This window comes from Chlorocebus sabaeus, chromosome 20 (genome assembly GCF_047675955.1).
Source record: "Chlorocebus sabaeus isolate Y175 chromosome 20, mChlSab1.0.hap1, whole genome shotgun sequence".
Classification (NCBI taxonomy): domain Eukaryota; kingdom Metazoa; phylum Chordata; class Mammalia; order Primates; family Cercopithecidae; genus Chlorocebus; species Chlorocebus sabaeus.
This window is the reverse complement of record NC_132923.1, coordinates 71,666,301-71,682,659: the sequence shown is the minus strand read 5'-3', so window position 1 is coordinate 71,682,659 and position 16,359 is coordinate 71,666,301. Positions and strand designations below refer to the sequence as shown.

Below are 16,359 nucleotides of genomic sequence, written 5' to 3'. Positions count from 1 at the left end.
TGCCATGTTGACCAGGCTGGTCTCAAACTCCTGACCTCAAGTGATCCACCGGCCTGGGCTTCCCAAAGTGCTGGGATTACAGGCATGAGCCATCATGCCTGTCCACTAATACGACATTCTTTTAAAAGAACGGACCTCCCCCTTCCCCAAGGTTCAAATATTTTCTTTCTATACTCCAATGAAGATAACTTTGGAAGCTACTGCTTTAGAAAATGCTTTTCATTGGTGCAGCAGAGGTTTGGGGGGAAAGAGTTTATAGATGATTTTGAGGTTGTTTGGGCTGTAGGTACCTTTTTTTCCTTTTCTCTTTCTCTTTCTCTCTGTTTCTCTGTCTTCTTTTCTTTCTTTTATTCTTTTTTTTTTTTTTTTTTTTTTTTTTTTTTTTTGAGACAGGAGCTTACTATCTCACTCTGTCACCCAGGCTGGAGTGCAATAGTGTGATTGTAGCTCACTGCAGCCTTGAACTCCGTGGGCTCAAGTGATCCTCCCACCTCAGCTTCCCAAGTACCTGGGACTACAGGTGTGCATCACCAGTAACAGCTACTTTTTTAATTTTTATTTTTGGTAGAGATGTGTTCTCTCTACATTGCCCAGGCCGGCCTTGAATTCCTGACCTCGAGTGATCCCACTGTCTCGGCCTCCTAAAGTGTTGAGATTACTGAGCAACTGTGCCTGGCCTTACAGGCAACTTTTTTTTTTTTATATATATACTTTAAGTTCTAAGGTACATGTGCATAACGTGCAGGTTTGTTACATATGTATACTTGTGCCATGTTGGTGTGCTGCACCCATTGACTCGTCAGCACCCATCAACTCGTCATTTACATCAGGTATAACTCCCAATGCAATCCCTCCCCGCTCCCCCCTCCCCTTGCAGGCAACTTTTTATTCCAGTTGTCATCTTGACATTTTAGTGAAGAATGGGTTGTCCAGGGAAAGGCAGAACCTGACGGGCATTGAGAGGGGATTTTATGTGGATGGCTCACAGGCAGTAAGGAAGGCTTTGGAGGGAATATTGGAGAGTTTACAAGCAATAGGTATCTGAAGCAGTAGTGTGGGTGGATTTTGTCACATTCAACTCAGTGAGCACTCAGAAATCAGATTGGCATTCACACAGACTTAGGGATTTCAATGCAGTGCTGCACATCCATGTTTGAGCCACCAACTTTCTACAGTAAGGAAAGGAGTTCTTTGAATTGTAAGTGCTGCAGGGCCATGAATACTCATTTTTAAGTTGTCATCTTGATACTTCCAATTTGGAAGGGTAGAGATGGGCTAGTATTCTTATCTGAATGGATTTAAAGTTTCTCTTCTGGATATTCCATCTTTTATTATACTTTCAGCTCTTTATCCACCTGGTTCTTTTACCTAACTAGGATATAAAGACATTTTTAAAAAAGTGATATTAGATCCAGCAAGATTTTTGTCAGAGCAGATAAACTGAAGTGATTTATTTAGGAAAAAGTTACCACTATGCAGCCCCACCCAAGCCAAGCCTGGAGTTACATTTAAAGAGGTCAGTCTCTGAAGAAAAGTGTAATTTGGGGTCATACGACCTAACTCCTGAGGTCACCCAGAGCTTATACTTAAATCAGAAAAGGAAGAGATGCCCATGAGCCCACATTTTAATTTTGTTATTTCCACACATTTAGAAAAGTAGGAAGAATAAGTTTTGCAGTATCCCAATAGATTTTAAAACTCTAGTTCCCTTTAAAATCTTTTAAATAGACTTAAACAATTTAAAATTTTTTTCCAGCTTTATCACAGTATACTTGACAAGTAAGTGTATATATTTAAGGTGTACAACGTGTTGCTTTGATACATGCAGTGTGACATGATTACCACAGTCAGGTTTAATAATTAACATATCCATCACCTCATATAGGTATGATTTCTTATGTGTGTGGCGAGAATCGTTAAAATCAGCTCTCAGCACATTTCAAGTATACAATACAGTATTTATGATAGTCACCATGTTATTAATCAGATTGCCTACTTTGGTTAAAGTGCAGAGTCAGGTGAAGGTCTGGGTGGAGGATCATACTTTAATTGATTTAGACTCTAAAATAAATGTATATAGTTAGTTTTGCTAACCTAAGAACCTACTCATAAACGACTAGTGTTCAAAGGATATAAGATATGATATTTTCCCTTCACTTCTTTAACAGAAGTGGAAATGAAGGTGATGTAACTTGCCTGAGGTCACACAGGTACTTAAGAGCAGAGAAAGGACTAGAGCCAGGACTGGTTTAGTGATTTTTAGTTTAGCGCATTTTACATTTTTATCATGTGATTCCTTAATCTTTGAGTCTTCCAAATGCAGAAGCTAGGTTATAGAATAGCATATTTTATTTTAATATTACATTTATGGAGGTAGACATTCTTGGTTAAAGCTCTTTTTTAAAAAATAATTTCAGCTTTTAGATTCAGAAGATACATGTGCAGGTTTGTGGCATGGGTTTATTATGTGGTGCTAAGGTTTGGGATGCAAATTATCCCATCACCCAGATAGTGTAAAGCTCCTTTTAGAATGGTATATGCAGATTTAATTCTGTCACTGAAAATGTTTCAAGAACTAATTGGAATTGGGCAATATCTTGCGCATTTGACTTGTATTGTTTTTGGCATTTAGGTTTTCCTAGGACATTAGGACAAGCCGAAGCCCTGGACAAAATCTGTGAAGTGGATCTAGTGATCAGTTTGAACATTCCATTTGAAACACTTAAAGATCGTCTCAGCCGCCGTTGGATTCACCCTCCTAGCGGAAGGGTATATAACCTGGACTTCAATCCACCTCATGTACATGTAAGAATATACAAAGTGCTTTCACAACCCGACAAGAAAAAGACAAACAATTTCCATTGAAAAGTGGAGAAAAGGATATAAGTAGACCATTCAAAAAAGAATAAATCTACATGACTAAAAAACATTTTTTAAATGTTCAAATGTAGTAGTCAGGGAAGGGACATTTAAGTATTTAAATAGGGTATCACTTTGGATCCATTAGACTAGCAAAATCAAAATATAAAAATTTTAATTTTATATTTATTACTGATAAATATAGGTATATAATGTATATAATTATATATTTATTTTATTTGAAAAATAAAACAAAGTCTTGCTGGTGGGATCTGGGGAAAGTAGTACTCTCATTTTTGTTAGCTAAAGTATTTCTAGCCTCTTTTTAAAGCAACATAGCAATGTACATTACGAATTTTAAGTAAATATTTAATTCAGGCTACTTTTAGGAGAATAGCTGTGGAAATGGAAGCATTAGTAGATTAGGTCATGTATACATTGATGTTTGTTTCAATGTTGCTGTAGTGGCCAAAAAACAAAACCAAAAAAATCTCAAAAAAGCAAATGAATGTTCATATATAAGGGAATGGTTAAATGAATTGGAGAATATTTACACCATCTTGGAATATAATATAGTCAGTAAAAAGAATGAATTAGCACTACTTAAAACTTAATACACCTTATTTTTAGATAAGCTTTAGGTTTACGTAAAAATGAAATGGAAAATCCCCTCTCTCACCCACGCTTCTCCATTATTAGCATTTTGCATTAGTGTGGTACATTTGTTACAGTTAATAAACTGATAATAGAAAAGTTATTAACTAAAATTCATAGTTTGCATTGGCGTTCTCATTTTCTCTTTTATAGTCTGGATTTTGACAAATGCACAATGACATGACATTTGTCCATCATTACTGCCTTATACAGAATCGCTTCATGGTCTTGTAATATTTCCTGTGCCCTACCTATTAATTCCTCCCTGACTTTCCCCAAACTTCTGAAAACTACAGATCTTTTTGCTGTCCTTATAATTTTGCCTTCTATAGAATGTCATATCATTGGAATCATATAGTATGTCTGCTTGTCAGACTTGCTCCTTTCACTTAGTGATATGCACTTACACAGTCTGTGTTTTTTGGAGGCTTGGTAGCTGATTTATTTTTGTAAGTGAATAATGTTCCATTGTATGGATGTACCACAGTTTATTCATTTTGAAGAACATCTTGGTTCCATGTCTTGGCATTTATGAATAAAGTTGCTCCAAATATTCATGTGCAGAGTTTTGTGCAAATGTAAGATTTCACCTATTTTGAGTAAAGACCAAGGAGTGTAATTGCTGGGTTGTAAGTATATATTTAGCTTTGTGAGAAACTGGAAAAAATTGTCTTCCAAACTGGTTATTTGATTTTGCATTTCCACCAGCAGTAAATGTTTCTATTTCTCCACATTGTCACCAGTATTTAGTGTAGTCAGTGTTGTAGATTTCAGCCATTCTACTAGGTAAGCATTATAGTTTTTTGACATGGAGAAATCTTCTAAAAGTGTTTTTCTTTTCTTTTTTGAGATGGAGTCTTGCTCCATCACCTAGGCTGGAATGCAGTGGTGTGATCTCGGCTCACTGCAGCCTCTGCCTTCTGGGTTCAAGTGATTCTTCTGCCTCAGCCTTCTGAGTAGCTGGGATTACAGGCATATACCACCATGCCTGGCTACTTTTTGTATTTTTAGTAGAGACGGGGTTTCACCATGCTGACTGGACTGGTCTTGAACCCCTGACCTCAAGTGATCTACCTGCCTTGGCCTCCCAAAGTGCTGGGATGACAGGTATGAGCCATCGTGCACGGCCCTGAAAGTATTTTTCAATGAGAAGTACAAACAGCAGAATGATCCTATTTTTGTAAAACAGTGACTACACCTCTTTATATCTGTTGGTCTCTAGCTTTATAAGATCAGGGAGAAAGTCACGAGGGCTGTATCTTGGGCTGGAACTGGATGAGGGAAAGGAATCATAGTTGATGTGCAGAGTGGGCAGGTGGTTAAGTGACTAGGGAAGTCTAAAGGAATAAAAAGATTACCCTTAAAAGGTTCAAAGTATAACATGGATACAGTTAGCTCAAATCATGTGTAAAGGTATACAGATATTTTAACAAATTTACTTAATTATTGTTCTTTTTGATAAAGACTTTTTGGTTTATCTTTATGATAAAGACTATTTATCTGATAAAGACAGATTGAGTTGTCTTTATAATAGTGAACTCCAGTTTTGGGTGGTTGGTAGTGTTACTCGTTATCATTCAAATGTGGAATACATGGCATTGTGTCTTATTAGGTTAATCTTTATGGAAACATTATTACACTTGAATATAGATGGAGTCAGTAATTACTATAGAAAATTACTTCAAGGGGCTAAGAATGGCTTCCCAACTCCTGGGTGCCATTGTGTCAGTAAAGTCCCAATGAGACTTTTTCACTTGAGTTAAGCACTCCTTTTGAAGTCTTTTAAAAATGTAAAAGTGGGCCAGGCCTATTGGCCTGGGGGGTCAAGGCTGTAGTGAGCTGTGATTGTGCCACTGCACTTCAGCCTGGGCGACAGAGTAATACCTGGCCTCCCTCCCACCTCCAAAAAAGGTAAAAGTTCTGCAATTATTTTATTAGATCCCTTCCTGATATCTCAAGAAGCTATGATGGGGGAAAAATGGGTGGGAGTAAAAAAGAAGTTCTGACAATACAGATGGGAACACTGAAGTCCAACACAGATGCTTTACATTTTGGCTTTGTCCAGACCTGCTGATGCAGAGATTCTCATAAAATTTGAAAAGCCTTACCACTGAGTTGCTTTTCAAAGCCTGGGTTTCTCTCAAAGAACATCTGCAATTACCATGCTGCTTTTGAAGACCTTAGTGAAAGTGCTAACCTAGATCAACTCTACCAGCTGTGGTGAAGTGGCTATGTTGTCTGGGGTATATACCCTGGGGTTCATCATCTGGCGCCAGGAAAAGTTAGGACACGGACACAAGGAGTTTAGGAGCGGAGGTTTACAATAGGCAGAAGAGAAGAGAAAGAGAAACGGCTGTCTCTCTGGAGAAGAGTGCGTTCCAAGTGGAAAAGACCAGCTGGTGGTGGATGCCCTGGATTTTATAGTCCAGGTTGAGGAGATGGTGTCTGATTTACATAGGGCTCACAGATTGGTTGGATCAGGCACGACGTTTACATAGTGCTCAGGCAAGGCTGGTGGCCCCACCCTAATCTTATTATGCAAATGAACTCTCCCTGGCCTGCGGACTTTTGTCTGCTTCTTACTGTACACGGGCTGACAAAGAGAAGGGAAAATGGAGCCGCCATCTTGAACACGTCTGGTCGGTTGTTGCTGCCAGCATTCTCCCGTGCAAGCTCCCAGCTTGCTTGTCTATGTCTGCAGCTCGACTTTACAGGCTGCTCTTTGTTAGAAAATGATTTGGGTTGCTTTTCATTAAAGAGAAAAGCCTTACTGAGGACTTCCATCCCCTTACTAGCTGCCTAAGTGATTTCTTCTTAACTCCTATGTCAGTGGTGGCCGGGTTCCCTGGGAAGGAGGGGCGCCCTTGCTCTAGCATCATTCTGCTTTCTGGAAACAGGGTTGTATTTGCTGATGCTCTGAAATTCTGGAAATGACTTTCTGAGTCTTGTGACTGTAAGTAAAATAAAGAACGTGGCAGTAGAGGTAATATACAGCCTTCTCCCATCCCCATCTCTCCTGTCATGTTGGGTTAACAACCATGGAATACACATGTGATAATTACATGGCTCACTCATAAATCATAAGAATAAGTCATATACCTGAGGCCCTGAGCTGTAATGGAATTTTAGTGCATTTCAAATTTATAGCCAGTTCCCGATTATCCAGTTGAGTTGCCTGTGCCTCTCGGTTCTGTTCTGGCCTACCTTCTGACAGATTTATTTCTTGTGACTATCTCCCCTGGTGAGTAATAGTCATGGACATGGGAGGTAAAATTCAAAATGTGTCCATTCTGCAATTTGTAAGGAGCTATGATTCCTGGGGAGATTAAAACAAATTGAAAATCAAGGTTTTTTTTTTTTTTTAATTATTATAAATTTTCCATTCTCAGAATGTTTGTCCCTGATTGTCATGGGTAATTTAATAATTCCTATTTTAATACACCTTTAAATATGTCATTTTAAAACATATTCTAATCCATGCCTTCTATTTCTCTTTTCCTTAATTTTTGTGGTTAAGAGTTTCACTAAAATAAATGTCATTTTTTATTATTAAAAAAAATTTTTTTTGAGACAGAGTCTCGCTCTGTCACCCAGGCTGGAGTGCAGTGACATGATTTCACTGCAGCCTCCGCCTCCTGGTTTCAAACGATTGTCCTGCCTCAGACTCTTGAGTAGCTGGGATTACGGGCACCCACCACCACGCCTGGCTAATTGTATTTTTAGTAGAGATGGGGTTTTGCCTTGTTGGCCAGACTGGTCTTCAACTCCTGACCTTAAGTGATCCACCTACCTTGGCCTCCCAAAGTGCTGAGATTATAGGCATGAGCCACTGTGCCCCACCCAACTGATAAATGTTGTTACATATGATGAGAGTGGGGAGTTCTTGCCTTTTTCCCCAAATTTATAGTGTGTTCAATATTTAACCCTATGTATGATGTCAGCTATAACTTTATTATAATGTGCTTCATGAGATTTTTTTGGGGAGAATAGAAAGCTAGCAAAATAATTAGACAAACACACTGCAGAAAATCATATACATTTTCAAATCAAATACATAAGGCCAGCCAGGTGCAGTGGTTCATGCCTGTAATCCCAGCACTTTGGGAGGCCGAGGCAGGTGGATCACCTCAGGTCAGGAGTTCAAGACCAGCCTGACCAACGTGGTGAAACCCCGTCTCTACTAAAAATACAAAGATTAACTGGGCATGGTGGCAGGCGCCTGTAATCCCACCTACTCTGGAGGCTGAGGCAGGAGAATCACTTGAACCCAGGAGGCAGAGGTTGCAGTGAGCCGAGATAGAGCCATTGCACTCCAGCCTGGACAACAGAGTGAGACTCCATCTCAAAAAAAATGATAAAATAAATAAATAAATAAATAAAATAAAACCTGTATTAATCAGAACTAGCAGTTAAGGTATATTTTTTGTTTATTTTACATTGAGAAAGCAGCAACACATAAGAAAAGCTAAAGGGTTTAACAAATCAACACCAGCTTCCCTTTTGAGTAATATAATTTAGGTGAGGACACAGTCACTTCAGTTTTTTTTTTTTTCCTTCTGTACGTTCCTACAGTGTATGTCATTATTTGATCTAGTAAAATAACCTGAATAAGGGAAATTTCATAGAAGCTCCAGGATAGAATTGGAAAGCTGGCAGAGATAGTACTGAACTGTATTCTCCTAGATTAGTATTTTTCCTAAGTAAACCAAGTTGGTTTTTTGAGATTTTGTTTTCTGCATTAAGAACTCAGGCTTTATTTTAGAAGACTAGGTAGTTTTAGGGATATTTAGAGAACCAAGATGACATTGTCTAAAGGTTTGTTGTTGGGGGAGGTTGCATGGAATTTTAGGCTGAATTGAAAGTAGCATTTATCAACAGCACTGGAACATGTTTGAAAAGATCTGAACTGTTAATAAAGATTTAATGTCAGCTCCCAGGAAATAAGGTTAACATACTGTTAAGTGTGCTATTTCTTTTTCTACTACTCTTAAAATTAACACTGTCACCAAGGCCTAATTCTTCATGTGGTAGGAGTCAAAGGTGAATACAAGGTTTTGCACAGAAAAGTTTTTACCTATGAAATGGCTTAACTGTTGTCTATATTAATTGTTTTCTTTGGTATTTGTAGGGTATTGATGACATCACTGGTGAGCCATTAGTCCAGCAAGAGGATGATAAACCTGAAGCAGTTGCTGCCAGGCTAAGACAGTACAAAGACGTGGCAAAGCCAGTCATTGAATTATACAAGTGAGTGTGCTTCGATATTTTCATGACAAAGGACAGACTGGAAAGGTGTGGAGCCTACGGGGAAGAACACTGGGCTGAGGCAGAGTAGTGTTTCTTTAAGACAGATAAACACTAACGACCCAAAACCTTCCCAGAAGTCAGATGAAATGCTGGAGCTGTACATGAAAGATAAGTTTCCATACTTTTATCCTGAAACTGTTAGAACATAAGGACCCCAAACCTGATCATCTCTATCTGTTCTGGATGTAAAACAACATTGAGATTTATTTTCATTTTCTTAAAATTTTAAGTGACTGAGATAGTGGTCCCACATATGTTGATACTCCCACATACAAATATCTGGTTTGGATAGAAGATTAGAAGAGACTTTTGGTGTGTCCCTTCTTGAAGTGTCTGTAGGGAGTTTAACAAAGAAAGGCTAAAACCATAAAGCAGAGATTAAAAATTCAAATGGCTGCAGGGGCTAGGGCAGGTATTGGAAATGAGTCTCAAACATGGTGAGGGATGTGTCAAGCTAGGCAGCTGAATGACAGTTGAACTGGACAGGGTGGCTGCACCAGCCAGTTAGCATTCTAGGGCACACAGGCCAATGATTCCCGTTTTTCAGGAAGAGCAGAAGTCTGGCTTTCTGTGTGTGTGTTTTGGGGGAAATCTCAGTTTTCATATTGGCAACATATTTACATTTTTTAAATAACATGCAAGTCAAACAAATCTCTATGCTGAGTGCATTCAAAACAGCAGTTTATACTCTCTGTTACAATCACTTTTTGGCCTTGTAGTCCCCAGGAAATTTAGCAAACCTTTAGATGAGAGTTTTATGATCATATTATTATGATACAGCAATCATGTGTTCCATGATTCATTAAGTAATAAGGGTTTTAATATACCAAAGCTTTTCAGTGGTTTGCTTTTGAAAATTATATATTGAGCATGTTTGGAATGGTGCCTATAATGCTATTCTTTGATATGTTTTAAAGGGGAGAAAAGAGGTGGCATCATGACAAGCATACCGGAATTGCAAAAGCTATGACCTTATTTAGGTACACCCAGTGGAAGTGTTGATACCTTTGAAAGGGGCTGGTTTAGCACTTAGTGTGGTATATGATATAGACCATAAGATCATGCTTGTTTTATATCTAGGACCTTCTGCACTAATATATGGAGAAGAAACCAAAAAAGCCATTGTATGTTGGACTTTGTTTTTCAGGAGCCGAGGAGTGCTCCACCAATTTTCCGGGACGGAGACGAACAAAATCTGGCCCTACGTTTACACACTTTTCTCGAACAAGATCACACCTATTCAGTCCAAAGAAGCATATTGACCCTGCCCAATGGAAGAACCAGGAAGATGTGGTCATTCATTCAATTGTGTGTGTAGTATTGGTGCTGTGTCCAAATTAGAAGCTAGCTGAGGTAGCTTGCAGCATCTTTTCTAGTTGAAATGGTGAACTGATAGGAAAACAAATGAGTAGAAAGAGTTCACAAGAGGCTCTCCTCTGCCTTTGAAAAGGAAGGTCACCTACACATGTTTAAGGTGTCTCTGCACGTGTCTCAAGCCCTTCACAAGAAAGCAAGTACAGTGTGGATTTCAAGTGGTGTGTAACTTCAGCTCCAGCTGGTTTTTGACAGCTGTTACTGTGGTATTCTTTTTAACACATGATGGTGATAGTTTCTGGTTCTCCCCATCCCCACAAAGGCTGTTGAACTACAGCACCAGGAAGCCTGAGAATGAATCCTAAGGGCTCTAGCCCAGACTTCGTCCCAGGCTTTCTGGTGTGTGCCCCCCTGGTAACAGTGAAATTGAAGCTGCTTCCTCACAGTGGTTGTTTCTCTGGTCTTGAGTGACTGTGTCCGCAGTTCATTTTTTTCCGGTAGGAATAACTCCTTTTCTCTATCCGCACTCCATGGAGTCTCTCCTTTTCAGACATCCTGGGATGAAAGAATTTGGCCTTTTTTTTTTTTTTTTTTTTTTTTAAACATCTGTTTTCACTCTTAGGCCGTTAAACAAAACTGATAGTTATTGCTCTTATCCCTCTCAAATTCTTCTAAGAACTGAGAGTGATGGGGTTGTATTGAATTTCTGTATGCACCGGGAACTGAGCTATGAAGAGGATCTTATTAAACTGCTGGTCTGACTCTCATGGATTGACACTGTTCCTTTCTTTTATTGTGGAAAAAAAAAAACCCTAAAAGTCTTGGGAACCCCCTAAAGTCTTTTGGGAATCCTCAAAAAGCATGGGAAGTTTAAGTATTTAGCTACATAAATGTTGTAAGATCATATCTTATGTATAGAAGTAATAAGACTGTTTGGAATTACTAGACTAATTGAATAGTTACGGTTTCTATTCAGTACAATAAAATGTATTTTGAAAGTGCTGCTAACTATTGATGCTGACAGTGTTTCACTCCTATGAGTGACCCAAACATATTATAAATAGGTGGTAAAGGGAGTGGAGTCTGTGGGGTTGAGCAGAATGTTGTACTAGCTGTGCTTGGACTGAGTATAACAGCTTTATGATTATGGGAAAACAAAATCTTTATTTTTTTTTCTGTTCCAAAGATTCATCCTGTGGGGTGGCCATAAAGTCTAGAATTAGATACTAATATTTTGTCATTCGTTATAACATAGTATCAATAAACCATTTGTTAAAAGATTTGCCTGGTTGCCAGACTTGGTGGCCACCTTGAATAATTCTTCCTGTCCTCTGGGAAGGATGATGAAATTTATTCCTGCTGCCTTAAAAATATGTATCCCTTCTTCCTGCATCATGACTGTCCCCAGCGAGTATCCTTTACTATTCCTGGGAGTGACTCCTGTCTAACTTTTCATACTGGTGAGAAGAAAAGAAGCCTGTTGTAACACTTTAGTGGTGTTGAAACACATTACTTACTTTGTGAAGATGTCCCGGTGAATGCTCTGTCAATTCACTGCCATGTCATCTGTCTGATAACGAATGCATCTTCCTTCTAAGTACTGCCCAAACTCTTGCCAGCTCCTCTCCCATTGTCCCTTCATGTGATTATTTTTTGGCTACCTTAGTGGAAATATAGACCAGTCTTCTCCCCATCCATCCTCTCAAACATAATGAGATTGTTTATTTTTTAGATTTATGCAGTGAAAATGCCCAGTCAGGTCTATGAATCGTCAGTGCATTATATTGACTCTGAGCACTTTAGAATGTAGAGTTGCAATTGAATGCCAGCTGTGGAGATGGGGTGCATATCAGATATGTAGATAAAGCTCAGGTTTGCTGGGGAACCAGGTATAGAGAAAAATAAGTCTGATACGAGGAAAATTGCACAACTTAGAGTAGTTCTGCTATAGATAAAATTTCCACAAAATAGGAAAGGTAGAGAGTTATTCTATAGAATACTAAAAAGACTAAAGACTGTGCTTTTTTGGAAACAGGAAAATCTTCAAACTTCTTTCTTCACTTCCCTTTGTGTTTAGCTGACCCTCCAATGTGATCATTGCTTTTAGAGTTTGGGAGAGGTATGGGAAGTGGCCTGATCCCTGCTTCCATACTTCACTCCTCCATCCATCCATCCTTCCCCTCCAGCTAAATGGACAATTCTGGCCAACACTGAGTCACTCTGAAGTCTCAACAGTGGTTGTGTTTGCTGAGATTGTCCAGCAGTTGAGCAGTTTGGTGTCCCCTCCCTCGCTAGCTGAGACCAAAAAGAGACAAATACCTTTTTCATGGTCTTAGAAACATAATGCTTATTTCGTGGTCAGTGGCTTTTAAAAAATCTATTTCTGGTTTTCTTCAACAAACTCACTAGTTTTCCCTTAAATGATTTTGTAAAAATTAAAGTTATCTTGAAAATGTTTTGGCAAAAGTAAAATTAAAGGGACATTTTTTTTTTCTGTTGCCACACATGGCTGTTCCTTCACCTTTAAGCAAAGAGAGTGGTTCAGATGGTTTCTAAGATGCCAACCTGACCTTGCATTCTGTCATTCTACCCAGCTCTTAGTTCAGTTTGCTTCCATTATCCTAACAGGCTTCTTACTGACTTAGAACTTGGAAAGGCTGCTATATTTAATACTCTCCAACACTAACGCAGACTTAAGATAGATACTGTATATTGAAAACCTACTGAGCGAAATGTGTGGTTTTAGGACCTTTATAAACATGTCATTTAATCTTTCTAGCATCCTATGAAACAGCCATGATTTCACATTGATAAACAAAGAAGACAGGGGTCCCAGGGATGTGAAGCATCTTGCCCAGGCTTCTGCTGCTGGTGACCAGTGTAGCTGGAACTCCAGCTCAGGTTTTCCTGACTCAGAAGACTGAACTTGTTCCTGGATGTTATTAATAGCTACTTGTGTCCAAGCAACCAAGGGCCTTGAGTCTACTTGGTTCTGCTTATGGCCTCACATCAAGAATAATAGAGCTAGTCTAGGTATGGTGGAGCTAGTCCATGCCTGTAGTCCCAGTGCTTTGGGAATCCTTGATGGGAAGATTGTCAGAGGCCAAAAGTTCAAGACCAGGCTGGGCAATATCACAAGACTCCATCTCTACAGAAAAATAAAAAATTAGCCAGGCATGGTGGTGTACACTTGTGGTCCTAGTTACTCAGGAGACTGAGGCAGGAGGATTGCTTGATCCTAGGAATTCGAGGCTGCAGTGAGCTATGATTGCACCTCTGCACCCAAGTCTGGGCAACACAGCGAGACCCTGTTTCTTAAAAAAATAAAAAATTGCAGAGCTCACCAAAGTGATGTTCACCTTTTTATGACGTTCCTTTTTTTTTTTTTTTCTTTTTCCTTTGCTTAAGCAAAGAAAGCTGCTAGAAGAGAGTCTTAGTTTTCCTGCATAAGACCTCCTTTATGAATAGAATAAACGACTGTCAGAGTAGGCTGGGCTTGGGCCCAGGCTAAACTATGAAGGAAGCAAGCTCATATCCCTTAACTACCCTTTCAGTGTCCATTGGGTTGTGCCCTGGAAGTGACTTTTGCCCTTGAGCCATCCCCAGCCATGGTGCTCACACATAGGCTTTTGAGCTCCTTGGAGCTATCCAGACCCTGCTCACTTTTCCTTCCTGAGATTAGAACAAATCACCCCCTTACTCCCACTCCAAACAAGGTCTTGATGATAAAGTAATCCTTAAAATGCTGGTAGATAAACAAGCGATGATGAAGCATCGAACACAGGTTAGCTCCTGACTTTTGTACCAACGTCTCTGTGTTCCATTACACATTAACATGACTCTGAGTGCCACATCCAAACCTTTGCCCACCATCTGCTTGTTGTGCAACAGTTGAGGCAGTAACCAGGGGAGATTCACTTCCTGTCTTGTCCTTCCCCAGGGATCACTCCCCTGCTGCCCTCCAGCAGCCAAGCTCAGATGAGCTCCATTGTTACCCTAGGTGTGCCCATCTCTTTGGTGGGGAAGGAGAAAGGTAAGAATAGCCATGAATGAGGAAGGATTCTTGGAGGGAGGGGCCGCTGTGGTTTTTCCTGCTATTTAAGACGTTGAGACCGGATAACTTTAGAAAAATGCCTGCACAAACCCATAAATAGTGCTTTTATAAAGTTTAGTTTACTGGAACCTGAGTTCAGTATTTGACATTAGCTTTTTGTCCAAAGAATTGAAGCCTGCTGGAGGTCTTTGCTCAAATAATAAATACTGCATATTTCCAAATGTGTTCAGGTATAGGCACTAGGTACTGTCTGTTTACTCCATGTTAGGTACATTACATGCATTGGCTAATCAAATCCTCATCAATTACCTATGTAATAATCTCAACTTGCCTCCTTGTATTATAAATGGAAATAATCCTGTTTATTTTAAATGGGTTTTCATGTACCTATAGGGATTAGTCAGGAAATTCAAAGGGCCTTTTTTATCCCTTTTCCTAGTTTGAGCTCCCTGTTCTCTTTAACAGATAAAACAACATATTTGCTTCAGCCTGGATTCTTTGTTTTTGGTGCTTTGGTGCAGAGACAGGAAATGGGCACTCAGAGTCACACTGGTAGTTGCACACTGTATCTACAGAGGGCGTGTCTCATCTGTACTCTGCTGGGTTACAGGATTTCAGGAGGTATTTGTGTCCACCTGAAAATTCCGTTTATTGCCTTTCATTTAACAGTGTCTTTCCTTTCTGCAGTTGGTTTTGCTAGAGAGGCAATTCATAAGGTGAAGTCCTGTTCATAGTAGACTTGCTTTCTCACTATCCCCTTCAATTTTTAGTAACTCCTTGGTCTATTTGGTGTCTTTAAAAAAAAAATAACCTGGCAATGGAGACTTCTTTTAATATGGAAATGTGGTCTGGTAGTAAGTTATTCCTTTCCACATGTAACTGACCCAGTCTGGTTTCCAAATGAGAAGTGTGCAAGCCCCAGATGTTGAGACGCCGTATTTCAACTGTGAAAAAAATCTGCTTCCTGCATCTGTTGAAATATAATTGTTCATACTTGCCATCCTTATCTTTCTTGTAACAATATGCACAGTTTTTGCCAGAATAAATGCCATTATCTGTATGCTTCAGGGAATTTCCCAATTTGATCTGTGTGTGTGTGCGCGCGTGCATGTGTGTGTGAGAGAGAGAGAGCTGCAGTAAAACACTTCTAAAGGGTGAAAGCTCTTGTATGGCATAGATACCTTCCTCTGGTAATAATTAGGTTATTCCCGGAAGCACAGTGTCATTCTTTAAATAAAAGCTTTCCTGTTTAAAGCTTTTCAAAGGAGCAGACTATCTTGAAGATTCCCCTAGGGTTGATATGTATCTAATTCATTTTATAAAATCCTTCTTGTCTTCGTTTTAAAGCTTTGGCTATATAGTCAGAAATGTCCTAAATAACAAACTATTTTGTATTTAATTTAGAGAAGAGTAAAGGGAAGAAAAATGAAAACTCAGTCTTTATGTAAGCTCCAAGGATATTAGGGCTTAGAGGGCTTTTCTAGTTTTATGAGAATTTGTACTACTGATTTTTATATATTCTTGTTTTTGAGATGAACAGATCTCTGGGGAAATTGTTGAGCTACAATGGCATTTCACTGTGATCCCTCTCAAGCTCACATCAGTTCTGTAACCCAATGACGACCTGTCTCTTCGGTTTACTGTCCTGTGAAATGTCAGCTCAAGTTTCCCAGAAGTTGTGTGTTTATGATGAGTCAGAGTGCTTTTCCTCGGTGGGACAGTTGCTGGCCCTCTTAATTTTGGTGTATGTGTTTCAAAGTATCTAAACCTCCAGTCTGATCTGTATATGCTATCCTGTTAATTGTATTATTGATTATTTTGATTATCTTGCTTGAAGGTTCATACTTTTGAATTTGATAGAAATAAAGTTTTTTTCTGCTTATAACTAGTGAATTCATTGAATGTTTGTATAGCTTTTTATACTTGATAATGTAAAATTTCACAAATACTTTCATTGATGCCACTCTGCAACTACTACATTACCAACAATGTTGTCTCCAATTTGCAGAAAAGCAAGATCCTGAACCAAGAATTATTATCCCCAGTCCTGTTTTCTTTTCTGCTACACCATATTGCCTTACTCGTATACCCTTAAATTCCTATTTGTCCAGCACTTTATTGTTTACAATTTTAATGTACATCCTTTGTTGTTTTTTTTCCCCTAACCTCTA

At 39.1% G+C, this 16,359-nt stretch overlaps 1 protein-coding gene across 6 annotated transcripts in view; it reads left to right on the top strand.

Annotated features, from left to right (window-relative positions):
• The window catches only part of AK4 (adenylate kinase 4), an 84,675-nt gene extending 68,602 nt beyond the window's left edge, over positions 1 to 16,073 (top strand). For all 6 annotated transcript variants that reach the window (XM_007978448.3, XM_073007233.1, XM_038000991.2 and 3 more), the window contains 3 exons: positions 2,633 to 2,805; positions 8,642 to 8,760; positions 9,968 to 16,073. In XM_007978448.3, the coding sequence (XP_007976639.2) occupies positions 2,633 to 2,805; positions 8,642 to 8,760; positions 9,968 to 10,082 (407 nt within the window). In that variant the 3' untranslated portion in view covers positions 10,083 to 16,073. The remainder of the gene's footprint in view (positions 1 to 2,632; positions 2,806 to 8,641; positions 8,761 to 9,967) is intronic.
• The last annotated feature ends 286 nt before the right edge of the window (positions 16,074 to 16,359 follow it).